Source organism: Bufo bufo, chromosome 2 (assembly GCF_905171765.1).
Source record: "Bufo bufo chromosome 2, aBufBuf1.1, whole genome shotgun sequence".
Taxonomy (NCBI): Eukaryota; Metazoa; Chordata; class Amphibia; order Anura; family Bufonidae; genus Bufo; species Bufo bufo.
In genome coordinates, this window is record NC_053390.1 from 412,816,056 (window position 1) to 412,841,860 (window position 25,805).

General features: G+C 44.9%; 1 protein-coding gene across 1 annotated transcript in view; it reads right to left on the minus strand.

Moving 5' to 3' along the window:
* The window catches only part of TSTD2 (thiosulfate sulfurtransferase like domain containing 2), an 81,148-nt gene extending 55,732 nt beyond the window's left edge, over window positions 1–25,416 (minus strand). The window contains exons 1-2 of the mRNA XM_040417288.1: window positions 24,886–25,416; window positions 8,115–8,443 (exon numbers count right to left, since the gene is read on the minus strand). Of these exons, the coding sequence (XP_040273222.1) occupies window positions 8,115–8,443; window positions 24,886–25,065 (509 nt within the window). The 5' untranslated portion in view covers window positions 25,066–25,416. The remainder of the gene's footprint in view (window positions 1–8,114; window positions 8,444–24,885) is intronic.
* Window positions 25,417–25,805: the final 389 nt, after the last annotated feature.

Sequence of the window (25,805 nt, forward strand, 5' to 3'; positions counted from 1 at the left end):
AAAAAAAACGTATGACTACCAGGAGCCACAAGCTATTTACAAACGAGTCACCATATTTTTCACCCTATAAGATGCACCTAGGTTTTAGTGGAGAAAAATAAGAAAAAAAATAATATTTTTCATCTGATCTGAGGCTTTTTTCTTATTTTTCATTAGCAGAGAAGAAAAGAAAAAAAATATTTTTTCATCAGACCCCCAATGCTCATCTGACCTAAGATAAGATCCTCAATCCTCATCAAAACTCCAAATCAGACCCTCAAAAAAAGACCCCCAATGCCCAGATCAGACAACACAAATCAGACTCCCAGTGTCAGACCCCCCATGCTAAGATCGTTGTAAATTGGTACTGAAAAAAATATTTGCCACTTCTGAGAAACGGGGCTGTAGTCGATGTGAACAAGGTCCCTAAGACTACTGCCTCTGCTGAATGTAATCTGTGGATAATATCCCTAATATCGGGATCCATGAAAAGAATGGGCCAGTGTCTATTAAAGACCCCCCTGGCTTGGTCTGCAGCTCCGTCAAAGGTGGCAATCAGACGGATCTTTTGATCGGTATCAGTCTTCTTTTTAGGTTCCAATAATTCAGTGTGGGCTGTAGATAAGGCTGACTGATAGGCTGTTCTTAGTACAGTGTCTGGGTACCCTCTAGATAGAACCTAGCCCTCAGATCGTCTGCCTGCTTAACAAACTCGGAGCAATTTCGATGTAGACTTAAATATTGTCCACATGGAAGGCCTCTCTTGAGAAAGGTAGGGTGACTACTGCTCCAATGAAGGACAGAATTGGTTGAGGTTGGTTTTCTATAGATGGTAGTGGATAATTCATCTGATCTCTTTCTGGAAATACAAATGTCCAAGAAGGGGAGGGTTTCTGTACTCGACTTATATGTGAATCTCAAACCAATGTCATTCTTGTTTAGATTCTCAGCAAAGTCTGAAAAAGCTGATTTTGTATCATTTCAAATGATGAAGATATCATCAATGTACCAGGCCCACATTGAAATGGCCCCGGTACATGACGAAAGTGCATCCCTGTGGCAAAACCAACCTCGCCACTGGGTTTTGGAGGGGCCGGGCTACCAGCCTCTTGCCCCAGGATTATGACCCATACTAACTTTGAAGGAGAAGACAGACCGGCCGCACAGCTTAAATCTGTGGAACTGTTTGGGGCAGGAAAACCATGCTTGCGGTCGGCCAAATGTGACTTCCATGGAATTCGGGAACCCCTGTTCTGATCTGGGTGATTTTCGGATATGTTGTTCACCCAGATCAGAGCTATCCATGGATGTATACATTATGGGGATATGTGGGGTTTTGAGGTGTGTGACAGAACCATCTGTCTTTGGAATTGTATTGTATGTTATGTGAGGGTACACAAATACAATTATGTAATTTTATTGTATTTGTGTAGTCTGAGTGCCATTCACCTAATAATATGCACTCAGACTTGAGCTATCTGGGGATATGTTAAATGTCTGTGTTTACTGTAAGGGTTGTGACATTGTATGTTTAAATGGTGATTTCTGTCCTGTTGTCCCCACATGTGTATTGGCGATTTCCCTTTGTCCTGAGAGATAATTGTATTACTCCTCGGGTGTCTCCAGGGCAGAGAGGAGGAAACCATGATGCATTGTGGGGATGTATTGTGTCTGTGTATCCTGAATTGCTGCATATCTGTCCTGTGTCACAGTCTTCCTTCTGGTCCCCTAGGGGCGTGTCCACCAGATGGGGAACTGCATAAATACGGGCGGGTAGCCCTCAATAAAGAGTGCCTGTTTTATCCTTCATCATGTTGAGGCTGGTGTTTGGGTAACTGATCAACACTGGGGGATTGCTATACGCTGAAGATTTGCTATACTCCCCTGGCTTTACTACTAGCTCTTGTAAGAGCTGTTCCTGCTCTCTGGTTTTAGGAGAGGTTCACCCACTGGAGCCTGGAGCCTTGTCGTAGGTTCAGGGTGGGTAGGAGACGGTGAGACCTCAACCAAGCTTCGGCGGTTCGTGGGGTCTGCAGTGCGTACGGTGTCAAGTGGAGTGCTTGGAGTCATCGGAAAGCACTAGGAGCATCTATCAATGGAGGTACCTGGTCGGGGTGACAGGAGATCCGTTACAATCCCCAAAAACTAAAGGGGACTCCCACCAGCCCAGGAGCAAGTTTGCATAAGATGGCGCACAGGAACAACCCATTGCTGTGCCCCTGAGCTGATGGTAAATTTTCCCATCAAAGAGGAAGAAATTGTGAGTATTAGAGAAGTTTCAGAAAAAAGTTATTATGCACAGTAAGCTGTTGTCCCCTCATACTCAAATAATTATTTACGCATGAAGTCCTACCTCATGAGGGATAGAAGAATAAAGGGCTTCCACATCGATGCTAGCTAAGATGGACTGCTTATCGATGGTAATCCCATCAAGTCTCTTGAGGAGGTCCATGGTGTCTCTCGTATATGACGGTAGAGACACCATGAAAGGCATAAGGATGCGATCTATATTTATCCACAGATTCTGACCAATACTACCCACCTCAGACACAATTGGCCTCCCTTTCAGGGGGCTAGTGCCTTTGTGGATTTTTGGCAAACTGTAGAATGTCGCAGTTACTGAGAATTTCGGATAGAGAAGTCTCCTGATTTTAGCTTCTGAAAGAATATCCCTAAGCTCAATCAGATATGAATCAGTAGGGTTAGAGGCAAGTATGTCATAATTCCCCCTGTCACACAATATCTGTTGGCACATGATTTTATAGTCATCTGAATTCATAATACAGTGTTTTCTCCCTTGTCAGAAGGTTTAATAGTTAAACCTATGGCTTTCAGAATATGGAGACACAAAAAAATAATTTTTGAAACAAACAACCAAATATTTGGTATTTTCGCGTCCGTAACAACCTACTCTATAAAAATACCACATGATCTAACCTGTCAGATGAACACTAATAGCAAAAAAAAAAAATGGTGCCAAAACAGCTATTTTTTGTTACCTTGCCTCACAAAAAGTTTAAAGGGCTTCTGTCACCCCACTAAAGTGATTTTTTTTTTTTGGGCGAGTTAAATTAGTTATATTGCGATCTATGAAAATATAATGGTGTTACTTACTTTGATCCAGCAGTTTCTTCCAAAAACGAAGTTTTATAATATGTAAATTCGGTCTCTACCAGCAAGTAGGGCGGCTACTTGCTGGTAGCTGCTACAGAAAACCGTCCCCTCGTCGTGTTGATTGACAGGGCCAGCCGGGATCTCCTCCTCCGGCCAGCCCTGTCGGCATTTCAAAAATCGCGCGCCTGTGTTCATTCGGCGCAGGCGCTCTGAGATGAGGAGGCTCGTCTCCTCAGAACTCCCTCAGTGCGCCTGCGCCGATGACATCACCGAAATAGAAGACGTCCTGACATCTGTTACAGAAGGGACTGTGACACCCTGCTCCGATAAGGTTTTCTGCACAAGCCTGAGAGAGCAGATATGTGTCTGTGCACGGAGGTCACTGTGCTGGTCACGCCTTCCTGCACTGCCGCCTGCTGCTTTCTGCTCTCTCCCTGGATTCTTCAGGGAAAACTTTAAAGGCCATGTACACCTTTGGGGGCACATTTTTTTATTATTGCATTATACTTATTTTGAGCCAAAAATCTTTTTTTGAAATTGGTATTTATTAACAATATGGAATCCTTTTTTCTGTACAGAGCTGACATGCTCTACTAGCTGCCTGTGGATTTTTTGTCCTTTACATCATCTGAGGAGCAGACGGGCTCCTTATCTCTGCTCTCTCACATCATAAACACTCATTAAAGCCTAGTTCTTGTCTAACTGATAAGAATGTGGCTTAAATAAGGCTGGTTTCACATGGGCGTTGCGGGAAAAGGTGCGGGTGCGTTGCGGGAACATGCGCGATTTTTCCGCGCGAGTGCAAAACATTTTAATGCGTTTTGCACTCGCGTGAGAAAAATCGGGCATGTTTGGTACCCATCGGTGTTCTGTAGATTGTATTATTTCCCCTTATAACATGGTTATAAGGGAAAATAATAGCATTCTGAATACAGAATGCTAAGTAAAATAGGGCTGGAGGGGTTAAAAATTATAATTTTTTTTTTTTTAACTCACCTTAATCCACTTGTTCGCGCAGCCAGCATCTCTTCTGTCTTTAACTGTGAGCAATAGGACCTTTGATGAGGTCACTGCGTTCATCACATGGTCCATCACATGATCCATCACCATGGTGATGGATCATGTGATGAGCGTAGTGACATCATCAAAGGTCCTATTGCCCACAGTTAAAGACAGAAGAGATGTCGGCTGCGCGAACAAGTGGATTAAGGCGAGATAATTTTATTTTTATTTTTTTTAACCCCTCCAGCCCTATTTTACTTAGCATTCTGTATTCAGAATGCTATTATTTTCCCTTATAACAAATAATAATGATCGGGTCCCCATCCGATCGTCACCTAGCAACCTGTGCGTGAAAATCGCACTGCATCCGCACTTGCTTGCGGATGCTTGCAATTTTCACACAACCCCATTCACTTCTATGGGGCCTGCGTTGCGTGAAAAATGCAGAATATAGAACATGCTGCAATTTTCATGCAACGCACAAGTGATGCGTGAAAATCACCGCTAGTGTGCACAGCCCCATAGAAATTAATGGGTCATGATTCAGTGCGGGTGCAATGCGTTCAACTCACGCATCGCATCCGCGCGGAATACTCGCCCGTGTGAAAGGGGCCTAAGTGTTTATGACCTTTCAGTAGTTTAGAAATAAGGGTTATTAGATGACCAGCACAAAGTGAAAGTACCAGTCACACAGTTAGAAAAAGAGTTAACCCTTTGTGACTGAACAGCTCAATATTTTTAATAAAGGCCAATTGAAAATATGATTTTTAGCCAAAAATAAGTTAAATGCTAGGGATCGACCGATATAGATCTTTTAGAGCCAATACCGATAACCTGTGAACTTTCAGGCCGATAGCCGATAACTTATACCGATATTCTGTGCATTTTCATTTTTGGAAAAAAAAATTGTTTCCTTTACGGCGTTTACCACATAAGATATTTTATTTTATTTTTTTCATATTTTAACAGTTTGGACTTTTCGGATGTGGCAATATGTGACTCCTTCTCCCCTGTGCTGCTGAGGAAACATGATCGTGCTGACAGCAGCGCGCTCATGTTCTGTGATAGCGCGCTGGATGCATTATCGGCAAGGTTAGATGCAAATACTGATAACTTTAAAAATCATGAATATCGGCCGATAATATCGGTAACTCCGATAATTGGTCGATCCCTATTAAATGCAATCATAAAAAATAAAAAAAATTTACACCAAAGGTGTATATAGCATTTAAGCCCTTCAGCAGCATAGACTCAGGGCTGAAGGCTTTACTAAAGTAGCTGCAGGCAGTTAAGAGATCAATTCTGGGCACCGGAGCTGACAGACTGGAGTTCTGCAGAGCATTGCACAAGAACAGGTAGGGGGATGTTCCTGCGTGTATCATCAGTGTAATTGTCAGGGGCAGATTAAGGGCCAGATTTATCATTAGCTCAAGTCAAAATAATCGCTAAAACTGCGCAAAAATTTGCGACTTTTATTGGCTCTGCGCTATGCTCGCCAGTTTTCAGAAAGTGGGCGTGTTTTCTTATGTAAATGAATCTCTAGACAGATTTACTATTGTGACAATTTAAAAGGTCGCAAAAAATTGTGCAAAAAATTAGCAATTTGTACTCCAGTGAGGACCATGCTTATCTTATGCGACTTTTTAATAGAACATGCGACTTTTTCATAAAGACGTGCGACTTTTGTAAAGCCGCTTACTGACGGATAAACTGCTACCGTCAAACCACATTTATCACAGTATTAAAGGACTATTAATAAATCAGACTTAGCCAAAAGTGACATTGGACATATGTAAAAGTGGAGCAAGATGTAAGTGTAATGATAAATTTGGCCCTAAGTGTATTATATGCCCAGGGCTGTTTACTCATCTTGGGCCACAACCATGCCCCCTTTCGTGTTTCACCCCATTTTTTTTTTCTGCTAAATATATACTACATAAATAGTATAACACCCTGAGCCCCTCAAAGTGTATAGTGTACAACACCCCACAGTCTACAGTATATACTACTACACCCCACATTACATATAGTACCGCAATCGCAGACTTTATCCCTGGTCCTCTGTTGTTTGAAACAGCAGAAACCCGGAAGCTGTGGCGCCTACCGTGCTCGCTTGCAAGTGCCATATTTAAATAGACAACCAGCGCTATACATTTAAGGCGCTGGTAGTCTGTGGGTTAAATAAGTTTTTGGATAGATATAAAGCAGATGAGAGCCTATAGGGTAATCACTGCAGCAGGATTGTTCCCACTGTTCTTTGTGGCCCCTGTGATAAATCTACAGATCCACAGCAGAAGCTCTTTTTTCACCATGTCCCATTCATTTGCCTTTGAGGAAGGCTAGCTGGAGTGTGCGCTGTATCAAACAGCACCTCACATGCCTCTGGTCCCATATAAAAGAATATCTTCACTATCTTTCTCTGACCCTATCAGCTGTAAATTCTGTTTCCCTGCTGCAGCAAACAGCCCGTTCTGTCATCAACTGTCACCTCAGCCACGCTCCATCACTTCTGCCGCTTCCTTCTGACCTCTCACCCGACAACTTGCTTAGCACAGCTATATATGGCTGCCCATCAGATTTACAGTGCTATATATATATTTTTTTTTTTTCTTAACTCGGACAACCTCTGTAATGGAGACATCTGTACAAGACCACCCCTATTCACAGCAGCCACAAGACCACCCCTATTCACAGCAGCCACAAGACCACCCCTATTCACAGCAGCCACAAGACCACCCCTATACACAGCAGCCACAAGACCACCCCTATACACAGCAGCCACAAGACCACCCCTATACACAGCAGCCACAAGACCACCCCTATTCACAGCAGCCACAAGACCACCCCTATTCACAGCAGCCACATGACCGCCCCTATTCACAGCAGCCACATGACCGCCCCTATTCACAGCAGCCACATGACCGCCCCTATTCACAGCAGCCACATGACCGCCCCTATTCACAGCAGCCACATGACCGCCCCTATTCACAGCAGCCACATGACCGCCCCTATTCACAGCAGTCACAGGACCACCCCTATTCACAGCAGTCACAGGACCACCCCTATTCACAGCAGCCACAGGACCACCCCTATTCACAGCAGCCACAAGACCACCCTATTCACAGCAGCCACAAGACCACCCCTATACACAGCAGCCACAAGACCACCCCTATACACAGCATCCACAAGACCACCCCTATACACAGCAGCCACAAGACCACCCCTATTCACAGCAGCCACAAGACCACCCCTATTCACAGCAGTCACAAGACCACCCCTATTCACAGCAGTCACAGGACCACCCCTATTCACAGCAGTCACAGGACCACCCCTATTCACAGCAGTCACAAGACCACCCCTATTCACAGCAGTCACAGGACCACCCCTATTCACAGCAGTCACAGGACCACCCCTATTCACAGCAGTCACAAGACCACCCCTATTCACAGCAGCCACAAGACATTTATTCTTAAGATGGGACCCTAGAGGTGGAAATTACATTCTCTCGGACATTTATGGCATATCCTGTGGATATGCCATTAAAGGGGTTGTCCTATTACCAACACTTATCCCCAATGTACAAGATAAAGGATAAGTGTCTGTCAGGGGTCTAACCAACGGGGGCCGGGGTCCCTGCTGACCATGAAAACCAGGCACTGTGTTCCCAAGATTAAATGGGGCAAAGGTCATGCATGTGCCCTGCTGCTCAATTCAACTCTATGGGATTGCCGGAGATAGGTCCTAACTATTTCATACAGTTGAATGCAGTGGCAGGGCGCATGCATGACTTCCACGCCATTTAAATGGGGGAACACAGTGCCCTTACTCTCAAAAAACAAGCAGCAGGTCCTCAGCCCCTCCCCCACCGCCACTCAGATACTTATTCCCTATCCGGTGGAAGTCGGAGAGATGGGAATAACCCTTTAATGCTCTGAATACCAACCAAGTCATTAAAAATAGAGAGCCTGATGACATTTCCTTTAAACAGATGTTAACACACTCCTTGAATCTTGTATTACCTTGTAAGTTCTTTTGTTTTGTACCCTTTCACATCTGGTAACCAGTCAGAATGCTTACGATCGCTCCAGGACAATTCAGTTGAGGCAGCAGTGTTATTATCTAAAAAATCAGTGCATGGTAAACTGGTGGTAGCATTTGTTGCAATTTCTTCTAAAATCTTTCCAGTTTGATGTAAAATCTCCGGTGCATGCTGTGCAGCCACGTGTTTGTGGACAGTTCTCAGGTCGCTAAACTCTTGCCCACAGCAGGCCCACGCGATGGATCCATCTTGAGCAGACCGAGGCGATGCACATGTTGATTGTAGTTCTTTCACAAAAAGAGCAAATGCCTGCAAATGAAGAACGTTGCTGCAGGATTACTCATGCCACTCACTGTTTAGTTTTGATTCAGAATACAAAATTGTTCTACTACCGGAAATCTTAGGCTGGTATTAGACCAGCAGAGGAGGCCGATTGTCGAGAAGTGGAGAAGACCACTGCTATTACAAGCACCGATCCCCTTCACAGTATGGTTAATGCCATTGCTCGCCCCCATACAAAATCCTTATTTGCCGGCACCAGACAATGATTAGACAGCACGGTCTGCTGCTGGCAAACAAAGATTTTTCAGCTTGCTTAAAAATTGTGATTGCCCAATGATCAATCATCGGGTAATCTGAGGCAGTATTACACAGGCAGATCATCGCTAACGAGCGCTCCTACGATCTGCCTATCTGCAGGTATAATACAGGCCTTACACAACATACTAAATGCCCTTTTATACCGGCTGACAATGGGGCAGTTATCAGGAACCTGCATTGCTAGGAACTCTCGTTCCTGATAATTGCCCTGTGTAAATCTGCCACCACTCACTCGATGAACAAGCAAACGCTCATTAATCCAGTGAGTACATCTTTCCTATAACCAAAAACTAAAGCCTAACTTGGCCAGTAACCTCAATTGTCCCAAATAATAAAACTTAACTTTTACTATCTATATTTAAGAATCCTAATAAGGTGAATGTGAGCTAAAAAAGGTTAAAACTAACTAATGCCTTGTCAGTTATGACACTGGTGTGTTATAATTGCACTGACCCACGGGGATGCACTCCCCTGGTCCCACACTTGGATTTTATATAAACAACCAGTGCAGCACCATCCTATGTAGTTGGGTGATTATTTGTATCCACCACTGTTCACTCTTTAACAGATATCGCTGGCGCTTTACTGCACTAATGGCTCAAGCTGATAAGAACATCAGAAGCTAAAAACACTAAACTCTGTCCCCCAACATGTTTCGCCAGCGAATCTGGCTTCATCAGGGGTTCCGGACAGCATTCATGCTGTTCGGAACCCCTGATGAAGCTAGATTAGCTAGCGAAACATGTTGACGAGCGAGTGTCACGCTCTGGACTCGTAGCACAGCTCCCGTCCTGAACTCCCAGCACTGCCGGGGTCACATAGCATTATATTGATTTATGGTGTTATGTAACCCTTAGGGCTGTTTCACACGAGCGGATGCCGTGCGTGGCATCCGCTCCGTGCAAGAGTGCCAAGACCCAATGCAGACTGCAGAGGCACAGAGCATTAACATGACTGATAATGCTCCGTGCTTCTGTGTGACCTCTTTACTACGAAATCACAGGGAGATAAAGTTGTCACTGTGATTTTGTAGTAAAGAGGTCACAGAGAGGTACGGAGCATTATCAGTCATGTTAATGCTCCGTGCCTCTGCAGTCTGCATCGGGTCTTGGCACTCTTTTACGGAGCGGATGCCACGCACGGCATCCGCTCGTGTGAAACAGCCCTTAGGCCCCTTTCACACGAGCGAGTTTTCCACGCGGGTGCAATGCAATGTGCACCCGCAGTGAATCGTGACCCATTCATTTCAATGGGTCTGTGTACATGAGCGTTGTTTTTCACGCATCAGTTCTGCGTTGCGTGAAAATCGCAGCATGTTCTATATTCTGCGATTTTCACGCCCCATAGAAGTGAATGGGGCTTCAGTGAAAAACGCATTGCATCCGCAAGCAAATGCGGATGCAATGCGTTTTTCACTGATGGTTCCTAAGAGATGTTGTTTGTAAACCTTCAGTTTTTTATCACTAGCGTGAAAAACGCATCAAAACGCATTACACCCGCGCAGAAAAAACTGAACGCAATCGCAGACAAAACTGACTGAACTTGTTTGCAAAATGGTGCGAGTTTCACTGAACGCATTCGGAGCCAATCTGCCACACTCGTGTGAAAGAGGCCTCAGGCCTCTTTCACACGGGCGTTGCGGGAAAATGTGCGGGTGCGTTGCGGGAACACGCGCAATTTTTCCGCACGAGTGCAAAACATTGTAATGCGTTTTGCACTCGCGTGAGAAAAATCGCGCATGTTTGGTACCCAAACCCGAACTTCTTCACAGAAGTTCGGGCTTGGGATCAGGGTTGTGTAGATTGTATTATTTTCCCTTATAACATGGTTATAAGGGAAAATAATAGCATTCTGAATACAGAATGCAAAGTAAAACATCGCTGGAGGGGTTAAAAAAAATATATATATATTTAACTCACCTTAATGCACTTGCTCGTGCTGCCGGCATCTCGTCTGTCTCCTTCTTTGCTGAACAGGACCTGTGGTGAGCATTCATTCCAGGAACAGGACCTGTGGTAATGTCACATGACCCATCACCATGGTAAAAGATCATGTGATGACCGGAGTGACGTCACCACAGGTCCTGTTGCTCCACACAGCTAAGATGAAGACAGAAGGAGATGCCGGCTCCGCGATCAAGTGGATTAAGGTGAGTTAAATTAGTTTTTATTTTTAACCCCTCCAGCGCTATTTTACTATGCATTCTGTATTCAGAATGCTATTATTTTCCCTCATAACCATGTTATAAGGGAAAATAATAATGATCAGGTCTCCATCCCGTTCATCTCCTAGCAACCGTGCGTGAAAATCGCACCGCATTCGCACTTGCTTGTGATTTTCACGCAACCCCATTCACTTTTATGGGGCATGCGTTGCGTGAAAAACGCAGAATATAGAGCATGCTGCGATTTTCACGCAACGCACATGTGATGCGTGAAAATCACCGCTCATGTGAACAGCCCCATAGAAATAAATGGGTCGGTATTCAGTGCGGGTGCAATGCGTTCAACTCACGCATCGCATCCGCGCGGAATACTCGCCCGTGTGAAAGGGGCCTAAGAGTTCTGGAATGCACTGACAGCATTATGTCAGTGTAGAAAAGAAGATGGCTTCGGCAGCATTCCGCAATATCAAAAATACTTTAATCGTACCTCCAGACACAGATGGCAACGAACGTTTCGACTGTGTAACAGTCTTTGTCAAGCCTAATGACACAAAATCTGATAGGCATATATATACCCCCCTCATATAAAATACACACCCCGTTACATCATTAGTGCAGATCACTACACAATAGGATACACATGTTCATACTTTAACTCACAGCTAACGACATGTCCAACGAACTCGTGTAGTTCTCCTCGGCGTTCCCTTATCTGTAATGCGCAGTCGCGTCTCAACCCATCTAAAACCCGGAAGTATCATACGTCGCCATGGCGCCCGGAGGCGCACGTGTCTCTAGCCAATGAGCTGCCAGAGGGCCTCACTGACGTCACAGACTGCGCGTCAACCTCGTAACACTCACCCAAGAGCGCACATCCGTGCGTCGATGGCGTGGGTCACATGAGGTACGCAGCCAGTAACAACATCGCGCAGGTACCGGCGCCATGACAACGAAGACGCCACGATCCACGCTGCTTACTGTGGAGTAAATATGTGCTATCCGTATCCAAAATGAACTGGTTTGTGCAACATATAGACAACACAGATAATAGCCCGATTACAGAGGGACATCAAGCCGGACTGTACATATTCATGATCATAACAGGTATAGGGCAAAAACATATCATAGCAAGTACAGATAGCAATACAAACAGTGTATCCCATGTATACTTCACATATGGATCATCATCATAGCACTTTGACATATAAATTTGGGGACCAATCCCCCGGTGGATGCGCTACATATAGGTTAAAATCATAATGTCCCTATACTAAGAGGACAAAACAATGACACACATCAATCGATGGATGAGACATTGAACTCTAGATTCAAACCAAAGGGTTGAAGGGACCTAAGGGTATGGATCCATTTAAGTTCCTTTTTCCTCAGGATTCCCTTCCTGTCCCCACCCCTTCTCAAATATCCCACGCTATCAATAGCCCGAAATCTCAATTGATTGATAGAATGTTTGCAATCAATGAAGTGTTTGGCAACCGGTTTGTCGAGTGCACCTGTTCTTATTGTACTTTTATGTTTATTAATTCTTTCCCTCAATTCCATCGTAGTCTCCCCCACATAGATCAAGCTACATGGGCACTGTATCATGTAAACCACATCTGTGGACTTACATGTATAGTGACCCTTGATTTTGAACCGTTTACCACTATAGGGATGTGTAAAACCGTCGCCTTTCATGATGCCACCACAGTTGCAACAGGAAAGGCAAGGGAAATTACCATTCCTCATTGGTGCTAGTCTTTTCTGTCTTTCGATGTCCTTACCCCCTATATCCGCTTTCACCAATCTATCCCGTAGGTTGGGGCTCCGTTTGTATGCCATCATTGGGGGAACTGAAAATTCAGTGACTGTAGGCAATCCTTTCTGCAGGATCTGCCATTCCTGACGTAGGATGGTGGCTATATTGCCGCTATCACTCCCAAAGATGGATACAAATGGAATTCGGGGGGTCTCATGTTTCTGTGGTTTCTTTACCAAAGTGGAACAACGTTCCATAGATGTAATCCTATGCTTGGTACGGTTAATCAATTTGGTGGGATAACCTCTCTTACTAAACTTATCGCACATCTCATCAACTCTGAATTCAAAGAGGATGTCATCTGATACGATGCGACGTACTCTAAGTAATTGACTCCACGGAAGGGAGCTTACCATATTCTGAGGGTGACTACTGTCATACATTAACAAGGTGTTCTTGTCTGTAGGTTTTTGGAAGAGATCAGTACAGATCCTTCCATTGAGCACCTGAACTCGGACGTCAAGGAACTGCAGCTCACGGGCAGAATGCATCACGGTGAACTGCAGGTCCCGGACCCCAGAGTTCAGGTGCGCATGGAACTCATCCAACTCGGGCACAGTCCCCGTCCAAATCAAGAAAATGTCGTCGATGTAGCGCCACCAGCACAGGACTCTCTCAAAAAATGTGGAGTGATACACCAGCCGATCCTCCACCTCCGCCATGAAGATGTTTGCGTAGGTGGGGGCCACATTAGACCCCATCGCCACACCCCGCTTTTGCTGGTAGAAGGTGTCCCCGAAGAGAAAATAATTCCTCCTCAGGACCACCTCCAGGAGGGCGAGGATCAGCCGGCGTGCCCCAGGAGAGAGCCCTGTGCCGGCCAGGGCCACATCGACGACATTTAGACCATAAGAGTGATCAATGGATGTATACAGGGATACAACATCAAAACTCACAAGCAAAAACTCCGCCGGCAAATCAAGTGAATTCAGCTTTGTCAAGAAATGGCCAGTATCACTGATATAGGAGGGAGCCGTGGTCGCGTGGATCCGCAACACTTTGTCCAAAAAGATGGATACAGGATTAAAGATGGAACCCCTGCCCGACACTATAGGTCGGCCAGGGGGATCCACAAGACTCTTGTGGATCTTTGGTAATACATATATCACAGGGGTGATCGGATGGCTCACCCGCAGAAAGCTGTTTAGTTCATCGTCAATGACTCCTTGACTAAGAGCCTCATCCAATAACACCCCTATGATATCTGCTATGTCCCACCTCGGATCCTTGCCCAACATCTCATAGACATTAATATCTCCTACCTGTCTTTTGATCTCGTCAATATATTTACAGGTGTCCATCACGACCACGGCGCCCCCCTTGTCAGCTGGCTTGATCGTCAATTGCTTGTTGTGTTCCAGTTCAAGAACAGCCCGCCTCTCATCTTGAGATAGGTTGTGTTTGAACTGGTGGGTTCCCTCCACCCTCAATTGCTCGATCCGTTTCCTGACAAAGCTGATGTAGGTTTCAATCACATGGTTGTTTTGCGGTGGAGTAAAGTGACTTTTATTGCGTAAATCGAAGTTTTTGCACATTAAGGTATCAGTGGAAACATCAAGTTGACTAATAGGTACATCAATATTTCTAACTGAAAAAAAAGCCTTCAGTCTCAAGCGTCTAAAGAACTTTTGTAAGTCGAGCTCAAACTCGAACCAGTCCCTTGATGTTGTAGGGCAGAATGTTAGGCCACGGCTTAGCACACTAATTTGTGCTTTGTCAAGCTGGAAGGAAGAGATGTTCACGACCAGGTTCATCATTTCCGCTGTCCGCGTCTCGTTACTCTCCCCTGGATATGGGTGGGGGCCTCTATCGATATTGGGGGAAGGGTTCTTGTTGGATCGGTGGTGTTTCCTACCACCCCTTCTATATCGCCTTCCCCTCTTTTTCTGCTTGGGCCTAAAAAATTAGACGCACCTGATTCGTCAGCGGAATCAGATTCCCCAGTGCTGAAGCCAAATCTGCCTTGATCAAAGCGTTTACCCCGTCTACGCCTATTAAACCTTTGTGGCTGAGATGACTGCCAGTTGTATATTTTGCCAGACTGGTAATCATCTAAGTCTCTATGCCACTTATCTCTCTTGACGTGTTCCACTTCCAACTTATGTCGTGCAATATGTTGTGTGGTCTTGTCTTTGTATACTGTAAAATCCTCAGCACTCATGAGGTCCTGGATCTGGACTTCCAACTCGGCTGTGGTTTTCCTCAGGTTGTCAACCTCTTTCTGCAAAAAGTCTATGTTTAATAACATTAATTCAAAAGAATATTGATTGTTGATAGCTTCAAAGGCTTTACAAAAATCACCATTCGTCGGGAATAAATTGGGGCGAAGATTAGATCTAAGTCCCCTAGGTATCCTCTGTTGCTTGTAATATTCCCTTAAGGTAATCAAATGTAATTCCATAGTATTCAATCTCTTGAGGTCCTGCTCTACTTTACGTTTCAGGATATCAACAGAGGGGGAGCTTAAAAATGTCACATCACATCCATCTACATTGATAAGTCGCTGTATGTCCTCATCAGTATATACATACATGTGTCTTGGCGAGGTATCCATATTCTTACTTGGACCTGGGGGACCCTCCATGATGTGTATCACCACTGCGTCCAACTCCCCAGTGCACGCCTCTCGGATCAAATGTAGAGACAAATAGTAGTGTAGAAGCAGCACTGTGCGGTCTCAGGATAATGCGTCTATGTCAATGCAGCAGCCTAACCGTAGGCCCTTGATCCATCAGGCCAAATCGTATACGTGTAGAAAAGAAGATGGCTTCGGCAGCATTCCGCAATATCAAAAATACTTTAATCGTACCTCCAGACACAGATGGCAACGAACGTTTCGACTGTGTAACAGTCTTTGTCAAGCCTAATGACACAAAATCTGATAGGCATATATATACCCCCCTCATATAAAATACACACCCCGTTACATCATTAGTGCAGATCACTACACAATAGGATACACATGTTCATACTTTAACTCACAGCTAACGACATGTCCAACGAACTCGTGTAGTTCTCCTCGGCGTTCCCTTATCTGTAATGCGCAGTCGCGTCTCAACCCATCTAAAACCCGGAAGTATCATACGTCGCCATGGCGCCCGGAGGCGCACGTGTCTCTAGCCAATGAGCTGCCAGAGGGCCTCACTGACGTCACAGACTGCGCGTCAACCTCGTAACACTCACCCAAGAGCGCACATCCGTGCGTCGATGGCGTGGGTCACATGAGGTACGCAGCCAGTAACAACATCGCGCAGGTACCGGCGCCATGACAACGAAGACGCCACGATCCACGCTGCTTACTGTGGAGTAAATATGTGCTATCCGTATCCAAAATGAACTGGTTTGTGCAACATATAGACAACACAGATAATAGCCCGATTACAGAGGGACATCAAGCCGGACTGTACATATTCATGATCATAACAGGTATAGGGCAAAAACATATCATAGCAAGTACAGATAGCAATACAAACAGTGTATCCCATGTATACTTCACATATGGATCATCATCATAGCACTTTGACATATAAATTTGGGGACCAATCCCCCGGTGGATGCGCTACATATAGGTTAAAATCATAATGTCCCTATACTAAGAGGACAAAACAATGACACACATCAATCGATGGATGAGACATTGAACTCTAGATTCAAACCAAAGGGTTGAAGGGACCTAAGGGTATGGATCCATTTAAGTTCCTTTTTCCTCAGGATTCCCTTCCTGTCCCCACCCCTTCTCAAATATCCCACGCTATCAATAGCCCGAAATCTCAATTGATTGATAGAATGTTTGCAATCAATGAAGTGTTTGGCAACCGGTTTGTCGAGTGCACCTGTTCTTATTGTACTTTTATGTTTATTAATTCTTTCCCTCAATTCCATCGTAGTCTCCCCCACATAGATCAAGCTACATGGGCACTGTATCATGTAAACCACATCTGTGGACTTACATGTATAGTGACCCTTGATTTTGAACCGTTTACCACTATAGGGATGTGTAAAACCGTCGCCTTTCATGATGCCACCACAGTTGCAACAGGAAAGGCAAGGGAAATTACCATTCCTCATTGGTGCTAGTCTTTTCTGTCTTTCGATGTCCTTACCCCCTATATCCGCTTTCACCAATCTATCCCGTAGGTTGGGGCTCCGTTTGTATGCCATCATTGGGGGAACTGAAAATTCAGTGACTGTAGGCAATCCTTTCTGCAGGATCTGCCATTCCTGACGTAGGATGGTGGCTATATTGCCGCTATCACTCCCAAAGATGGATACAAATGGAATTCGGGGGGTCTCATGTTTCTGTGGTTTCTTTACCAAAGTGGAACAACGTTCCATAGATGTAATCCTATGCTTGGTACGGTTAATCAATTTGGTGGGATAACCTCTCTTACTAAACTTATCGCACATCTCATCAACTCTGAATTCAGAGTCAGGAATGGCAGATCCTGCAGAAAGGATTGCCTACAGTCACTGAATTTTCAGTTCCCCCAATGATGGCATACAAACGGAGCCCCAACCTACGGGATAGATTGGTGAAAGCGGATATAGGGGGTAAGGACATCGAAAGACAGAAAAGACTAGCACCAATGAGGAATGGTAATTTCCCTTGCCTTTCCTGTTGCAACTGTGGTGGCATCATGAAAGGCGACGGTTTTACACATCCCTATAGTGGTAAACGGTTCAAAATCAAGGGTCACTATACATGTAAGTCCACAGATGTGGTTTACATGATACAGTGCCCATGTAGCTTGATCTATGTGGGGGAGACTACGATGGAATTGAGGGAAAGAATTAATAAACATAAAAGTACAATAAGAACAGGTGCACTCGACAAACCGGTTGCCAAACACTTCATTGATTGCAAACATTCTATCAATCAATTGAGATTTCGGGCTATTGATAGCGTGGGATATTTGAGAAGGGGTGGGGACAGGAAGGGAATCCTGAGGAAAAAGGAACTTAAATGGATCCATACCCTTAGGTCCCTTCAACCCTTTGGTTTGAATCTAGAGTTCAATGTCTCATCCATCGATTGATGTGTGTCATTGTTTTGTCCTCTTAGTATAGGGACATTATGATTTTAACCTATATGTAGCGCATCCACCGGGGGATTGGTCCCCAAATTTATATGTCAAAGTGCTATGATGATGATCCATATGTGAAGTATACATGGGATACACTGTTTGTATTGCTATCTGTACTTGCTATGATATGTTTTTGCCCTATACCTGTTATGATCATGAATATGTACAGTCCGGCTTGATGTCCCTCTGTAATCGGGCTATTATCTGTGTTGTCTATATGTTGCACAAACCAGTTCATTTTGGATACGGATAGCACATATTTACTCCACAGTAAGCAGCGTGGATCGTGGCGTCTTCGTTGTCATGGCGCCGGTACCTGCGCGATGTTGTTACTGGCTGCGTACCTCATGTGACCCACGCCATCGACGCACGGATGTGCGCTCTTGGGTGAGTGTTACGAGGTTGACGCGCAGTCTGTGACGTCAGTGAGGCCCTCTGGCAGCTCATTGGCTAGAGACACGTGCGCCTCCGGGCGCCATGGCGACGTATGATACTTCCGGGTTTTAGATGGGTTGAGACGCGACTGCGCATTACAGATAAGGGAACGCCGAGGAGAACTACACGAGTTCGTTGGACATGTCGTTAGCTGTGAGTTAAAGTATGAACATGTGTATCCTATTGTGTAGTGATCTGCACTAATGATGTAACGGGGTGTGTATTTTATATGAGGGGGGTATATATATGCCTATCAGATTTTGTGTCATTAGGCTTGACAAAGACTGTTACACAGTCGAAACGTTCGTTGCCATCTGTGTCTGGAGGTACGATTAAAGTATTTTTGATATTGCGGAATGCTGCCGAAGCCATCTTCTTTTCTACACGTATACGATTTGGCCTGATGGATCAAGGGCCTACGGTTAGGCTGCTGCATTGACATAGACGCATTATCCTGAGACCGCACAGTGCTGCTTCTACACTACTATTTGTCTCTACATTTGATCCGAGAGGCGTGCACTGGGGAGTTGGACGCAGTGGTGATACACATCATGGAGGGTCCCCCAGGTCCAAGTAAGAATATGGATACCTCGCCAAGACACATGTATGTATATACTGATGAGGACATACAGCGACTTATCAATGTAGATGGATGTGATGTGACATTTTTAAGCTCCCCCTCTGTTGATATCCTGAAACGTAAAGTAGAGCAGGACCTCAAGAGATTGAATACTATGGAATTACATTTGATTACCTTAAGGGAATATTACAAGCAACAGAGGATACCTAGGGGACTTAGATCTAATCTTCGCCCCAATTTATTCCCGACGAATGGTGATTTTTGTAAAGCCTTTGAAGCTATCAACAATCAATATTCTTTTGAATTAATGTTATTAAACATAGACTTTTTGCAGAAAGAGGTTGACAACCTGAGGAAAACCACAGCCGAGTTGGAAGTCCAGATCCAGGACCTCATGAGTGCTGAGGATTTTACAGTATACAAAGACAAGACCACACAACATATTGCACGACATAAGTTGGAAGTGGAACACGTCAAGAGAGATAAGTGGCATAGAGACTTAGATGATTACCAGTCTGGCAAAATATACAACTGGCAGTCATCTCAGCCACAAAGGTTTAATAGGCGTAGACGGGGCAAACGCTTTGATCAAGGCAGATTTGGCTTCAGCACTGGGGAATCTGATTCCGCTGACGAATCAGGTGCGTCTAATTTTTTAGGCCCAAGCAGAAAAAGAGGGGAAGGCGATATAGAAGGGGTGGTAGGAAACACCACCGATCCAACAAGAACCCTTCCCCCAATATCGATAGAGGCCCCCACCCATATCCAGGGGAGAGTAACGAGACGCGGACAGCGGAAATGATGAACCTGGTCGTGAACATCTCTTCCTTCCAGCTTGACAAAGCACAAATTAGTGTGCTAAGCCGTGGCCTAACATTCTGCCCTACAACATCAAGGGACTGGTTCGAGTTTGAGCTCGACTTACAAAAGTTCTTTAGACGCTTGAGACTGAAGGCTTTTTTTTTCAGTTAGAAATATTGATGTACCTATTAGTCAACTTGATGTTTCCACTGATACCTTAATGTGCAAAAACTTCGATTTACGCAATAAAAGTCACTTTACTCCACCGCAAAACAACCATGTGATTGAAACCTACATCAGCTTTGTCAGGAAACGGATCGAGCAATTGAGGGTGGAGGGAACCCACCAGTTCAAACACAACCTATCTCAAGATGAGAGGCGGGCTGTTCTTGAACTGGAACACAACAAGCAATTGACGATCAAGCCAGCTGACAAGGGGGGCGCCGTGGTCGTGATGGACACCTGTAAATATATTGACGAGATCAAAAGACAGGTAGGAGATATTAATGTCTATGAGATGTTGGGCAAGGATCCGAGGTGGGACATAGCAGATATCATAGGGGTGTTATTGGATGAGGCTCTTAGTCAAGGAGTCATTGACGATGAACTAAACAGCTTTCTGCGGGTGAGCCATCCGATCACCCCTGTGATATATGTATTACCAAAGATCCACAAGAGTCTTGTGGATCCCCCTGGCCGACCTATAGTGTCGGGCAGGGGTTCCATCTTTAATCCTGTATCCATCTTTTTGGACAAAGTGTTGCGGATCCACGCGACCACGGCTCCCTCCTATATCAGTGATACTGGCCATTTCTTGACAAAGCTGAATTCACTTGATTTGCCGGCGGAGTTTTTGCTTGTGAGTTTTGATGTTGTATCCCTGTATACATCCATTGATCACTCTTATGGTCTAAATGTCGTCGATGTGGCCCTGGCCGGCACAGGGCTCTCTCCTGGGGCACGCCGGCTGATCCTCGCCCTCCTGGAGGTGGTCCTGAGGAGGAATTATTTTCTCTTCGGGGACACCTTCTACCAGCAAAAGCGGGGTGTGGCGATGGGGTCTAATGTGGCCCCCACCTACGCAAACATCTTCATGGCGGAGGTGGAGGATCGGCTGGTGTATCACTCCACATTTTTTGAGAGAGTCCTGTGCTGGTGGCGCTACATCGACGACATTTTCTTGATTTGGACGGGGACTGTGCCCGAGTTGGATGAGTTCCATGCGCACCTGAACTCTGGAGTCCGGGACCTGCAGTTCACCGTGATGCATTCTGCCCGTGAGCTGCAGTTCCTTGACGTCCGAGTTCAGGTGCTCAATGGAAGGATCTGTACTGATCTCTTCCAAAAACCTACAGACAAGAACACCTTGTTAATGTATGACAGTAGTCACCCTCAGAATATGGTAAGCTCCCTTCCGTGGAGTCAATTACTTAGAGTACGTCGCATCGTATCAGATGACATCCTCTTTGAATTCAGAGTTGATGAGATGTGCGATAAGTTTAGTAAGAGAGGTTATCCCACCAAATTGATTAACCGTACCAAGCATAGGATTACATCTATGGAACGTTGTTCCACTTTGGTAAAGAAACCACAGAAACATGAGACCCCCCGAATTCCATTTGTATCCATCTTTGGGAGTGATAGCGGCAATATAGCCACCATCCTACGTCAGGAATGGCAGATCCTGCAGAAAGGATTGCCTACAGTCACTGAATTTTCAGTTCCCCCAATGATGGCATACAAACGGAGCCCCAACCTACGGGATAGATTGGTGAAAGCGGATATAGGGGGTAAGGACATCGAAAGACAGAAAAGACTAGCACCAATGAGGAATGGTAATTTCCCTTGCCTTTCCTGTTGCAACTGTGGTGGCATCATGAAAGGCGACGGTTTTACACATCCCTATAGTGGTAAACGGTTCAAAATCAAGGGTCACTATACATGTAAGTCCACAGATGTGGTTTACATGATACAGTGCCCATGTAGCTTGATCTATGTGGGGGAGACTACGATGGAATTGAGGGAAAGAATTAATAAACATAAAAGTACAATAAGAACAGGTGCACTCGACAAACCGGTTGCCAAACACTTCATTGATTGCAAACATTCTATCAATCAATTGAGATTTCGGGCTATTGATAGCGTGGGATATTTGAGAAGGGGTGGGGACAGGAAGGGAATCCTGAGGAAAAAGGAACTTAAATGGATCCATACCCTTAGGTCCCTTCAACCCTTTGGTTTGAATCTAGAGTTCAATGTCTCATCCATCGATTGATGTGTGTCATTGTTTTGTCCTCTTAGTATAGGGACATTATGATTTTAACCTATATGTAGCGCATCCACCGGGGGATTGGTCCCCAAATTTATATGTCAAAGTGCTATGATGATGATCCATATGTGAAGTATACATGGGATACACTGTTTGTATTGCTATCTGTACTTGCTATGATATGTTTTTGCCCTATACCTGTTATGATCATGAATATGTACAGTCCGGCTTGATGTCCCTCTGTAATCGGGCTATTATCTGTGTTGTCTATATGTTGCACAAACCAGTTCATTTTGGATACGGATAGCACATATTTACTCCACAGTAAGCAGCGTGGATCGTGGCGTCTTCGTTGTCATGGCGCCGGTACCTGCGCGATGTTGTTACTGGCTGCGTACCTCATGTGACCCACGCCATCGACGCACGGATGTGCGCTCTTGGGTGAGTGTTACGAGGTTGACGCGCAGTCTGTGACGTCAGTGAGGCCCTCTGGCAGCTCATTGGCTAGAGACACGTGCGCCTCCGGGCGCCATGGCGACGTATGATACTTCCGGGTTTTAGATGGGTTGAGACGCGACTGCGCATTACAGATAAGGGAACGCCGAGGAGAACTACACGAGTTCGTTGGACATGTCGTTAGCTGTGAGTTAAAGTATGAACATGTGTATCCTATTGTGTAGTGATCTGCACTAATGATGTAACGGGGTGTGTATTTTATATGAGGGGGGTATATATATGCCTATCAGATTTTGTGTCATTAGGCTTGACAAAGACTGTTACACAGTCGAAACGTTCGTTGCCATCTGTGTCTGGAGGTACGATTAAAGTATTTTTGATATTGCGGAATGCTGCCGAAGCCATCTTCTTTTCTACACGTATACGATTTGGCCTGATGGATCAAGGGCCTACGGTTAGGCTGCTGCATTGACATAGACGCATTATCCTGAGACCGCACAGTGCTGCTTCTACACTACTATTTGTCTCAGCATTATGTCAGTGTCATCTAATACATTCCAGAACTGTATGGGTTACACAGCATCATAAATCAATATAATGAAATGTGACCCCGGCAGTGCTGGATGTTCAGGACGAGTGACACTCGCTCGTCTGAAAACGGCCTTAGTCTGACCTCTGGTGGTTGTTTTTCAGTTAGACAGGCTCATATTCATTTTGACTGCTCTAATTTATTTGCGCATGAAAAAAGTCGCATCTTTGAAGATAAAAGTTACGTCCCCCGGAAAGTGTGACTTTTAATGCAAAAAAATAAATAAGTAAAAATTAATAAAATCGCTCTTCCCCACTGAAAACAGACGAAGAAAAGTACACCAGCCCTGATGCGGTGCAGAGATTAGACAGTTTTTGCGGCAAATTCAGGTGCAAAAAAAGGTGCACCTACATAAATACCGGTAGGTTGGAAAAAGTCACAAAAATTTGAAAACTTCTAAATTAGTCTAAAAATATCAAAATAGTCGAACGAGGCACAAGAGGTGGGACCCGCACCTATGAGACAATGGGGGCATATCCTAGCGATATGCCCCCATTGTATATGATGGGAAAACCCCTTTAAAGGGTGTAGCTGACTGACATTGGCGATGTGCTAATGTCAGCAGTACATAACAGTGTGCTTTATAACTCCCTGCCTGCCGCCGGTCTCTTAAAATAAAGACTTTTAAAATATGCTAATGAGTCTCTAGATGCTATTAGGGCATTGCTTCAGCACCTAGAGGCTCCGTTTACGCACCCTTTGGCACGCCCAGGTCCAGTTGATTGACTTTCGAGTTCTTTCGGAACGGAACTACAGATGTGGAAAGCACATGGTGTGCTGTCCGTATCCTTTGTGGCCCCATTTAAATGAATGGGTCCACACCCGTTCCGCTGATGCAGACTCATACATATGGTCGTCTGGATGAGCCCTAAAATTAAAAACAGTCGAACAAGGTGCAAAGGCTTCCAAAACAGGCACACTTTCATTATTAAATGCACCTAAAATATTTGACAGTCTAAAATAGAAAAAAAAATAAACACTAATAATAAATGACCCCATTACATATAAAAAAAAAAAATTCAAACCAAAACCAGGAGTGTTTTATTGCAAAAACTGCTACTACCAGAATGCCATGCACTAAGTGCTTAAAGGGGATCTTTCACCACTCCTGACATGTCTGTTTTAATAACTTCATGTATTCCCCATGTAATAACGAGTCTGGAGCATCTATTGCTATGGTTTTTGTGCCATTCCTCTATTATTTCTACTAGAAGTTATGAATGAGTTGCTAGCAGTCTGCAGTAAGGGTACAGAGGGGTGGTAACCAGTTGAAGGGGTATCTGCACAGTCTGACAATGGCAGAACTGATTGGATAGAGTCTGTGCAGGTACACCCCCCAACTGGTTACCACCCCTCTGTACCCTTACTGCAGACTGCTAGCAACTCATTCATAACTTCTAGTAGAAATAATAAAGGAACAGCACAACATAGAGCCATAAGAATAGAGGCTCCAGAATTGTTAGGACGTGGGGAATGCATGAAGCTATTAATATGGACATGTCAGGAGTGGTGAAAGGTCCTCTTTAAAAAAGACTAAGTTATAAAGGAAGAACATCTCCTCTTTTCTAGAACCAATCCTGGTTTTGGTTTAAAGAGGACCTTTCATCAGCATCAAGTATGTAAACTGAATATACATACATGGAGAGCGGCGCCCAGGGATCCCCCTGCACTTACTATTATCCCCGGGCGCCGCTCCGTTCTCCGGTTACAGGCTCTGGTAAAGTCATAGTTAGGCTCCACCCATTTGAGCCTGCCGGCGTCTCTTTCTCCTATGTTGTAGCGCTGGCCAATCGCAGCGCTCAGCTCATAGCATGGCTGTCTGGGAGATTTCACCTTAGACAGGGAGTGAATGCAGAAGTGTAGGTGTAAGCTGTACATCCTTCCATGTAGTGTTACATAGAAGAGAAGGACCCACTGCCCCTTAGTCTGCCACGTATGTACACATGCAATCACATACCTTCTTTTTTGCATACACGTACTTCTTTCTTGTACCGACATCTAGTCCTGCTTTTAAGGTGCTCTCTGGTGTGGGTGCACAGGACCTATTCAAGTCAACGTCGGAAAACCTTAGGTCACAGGAGTCCAGTTCATGACAAGAGAAGATCTCTGCTCCACTGCAGCAGGAAGACAGGGACATTTTCACAGTAAAAAACCAAAAAGACAATAGAAAAGTAGCTCCTTAAGGCACAGACAGCTCTGAGAACAGAGAGTTGCTTGTTACATTAAAAAACAATATATATATTAATATAAAAGAGCTTGTATTTCTGATGTGGATAGAAGTTTGAACTAGTTTCCTCAGCACGGGTAAAGGGAGATACAAACACGGGGCTGGACGTGGATGGTATCACGACATTGGTGGAGGTACCCGCTGCATGCCTACTCTGCCAGCACTAAACTGTGAATGAAGCAGCTGCTGAGGAAAGCATGCCAGTGCCCTCCCCCTCAGGAAGTCCAGCCTCTCAGGGATCGGAGACAATTCACATCTCTTCTACACATGCAGTCTGCTTCCACTGAGCCCTTTCTCTGAGCTCAGGGTCTGGGTTCCTTTACCAAGGAAGGAATCGGATCATAGACCATCAGAGGAATCAGGAAACCTGTGGGGGCATTTATCAAACTGGTGGAAAGTAGAACTGGCTCAGGTGCCCATAGCAACCAATCAGATTCCACCTTTCATTTTTGACAGCTCCTTTGGAAAATGATAGGTGGAATCTGATTGGTTGCTACGGGCAACTAAGCCAGTTCTACTTCACACCAGTTTGATAAATGACCCCATTTGTGATTATACCTACTTAAGTGCACCACAATTTGTTGATTTCCTGAGGCATAATGTTACTTCCAGTTTAAGACCTCTTTATGAAGCAAATGCGTTAAAAAGAA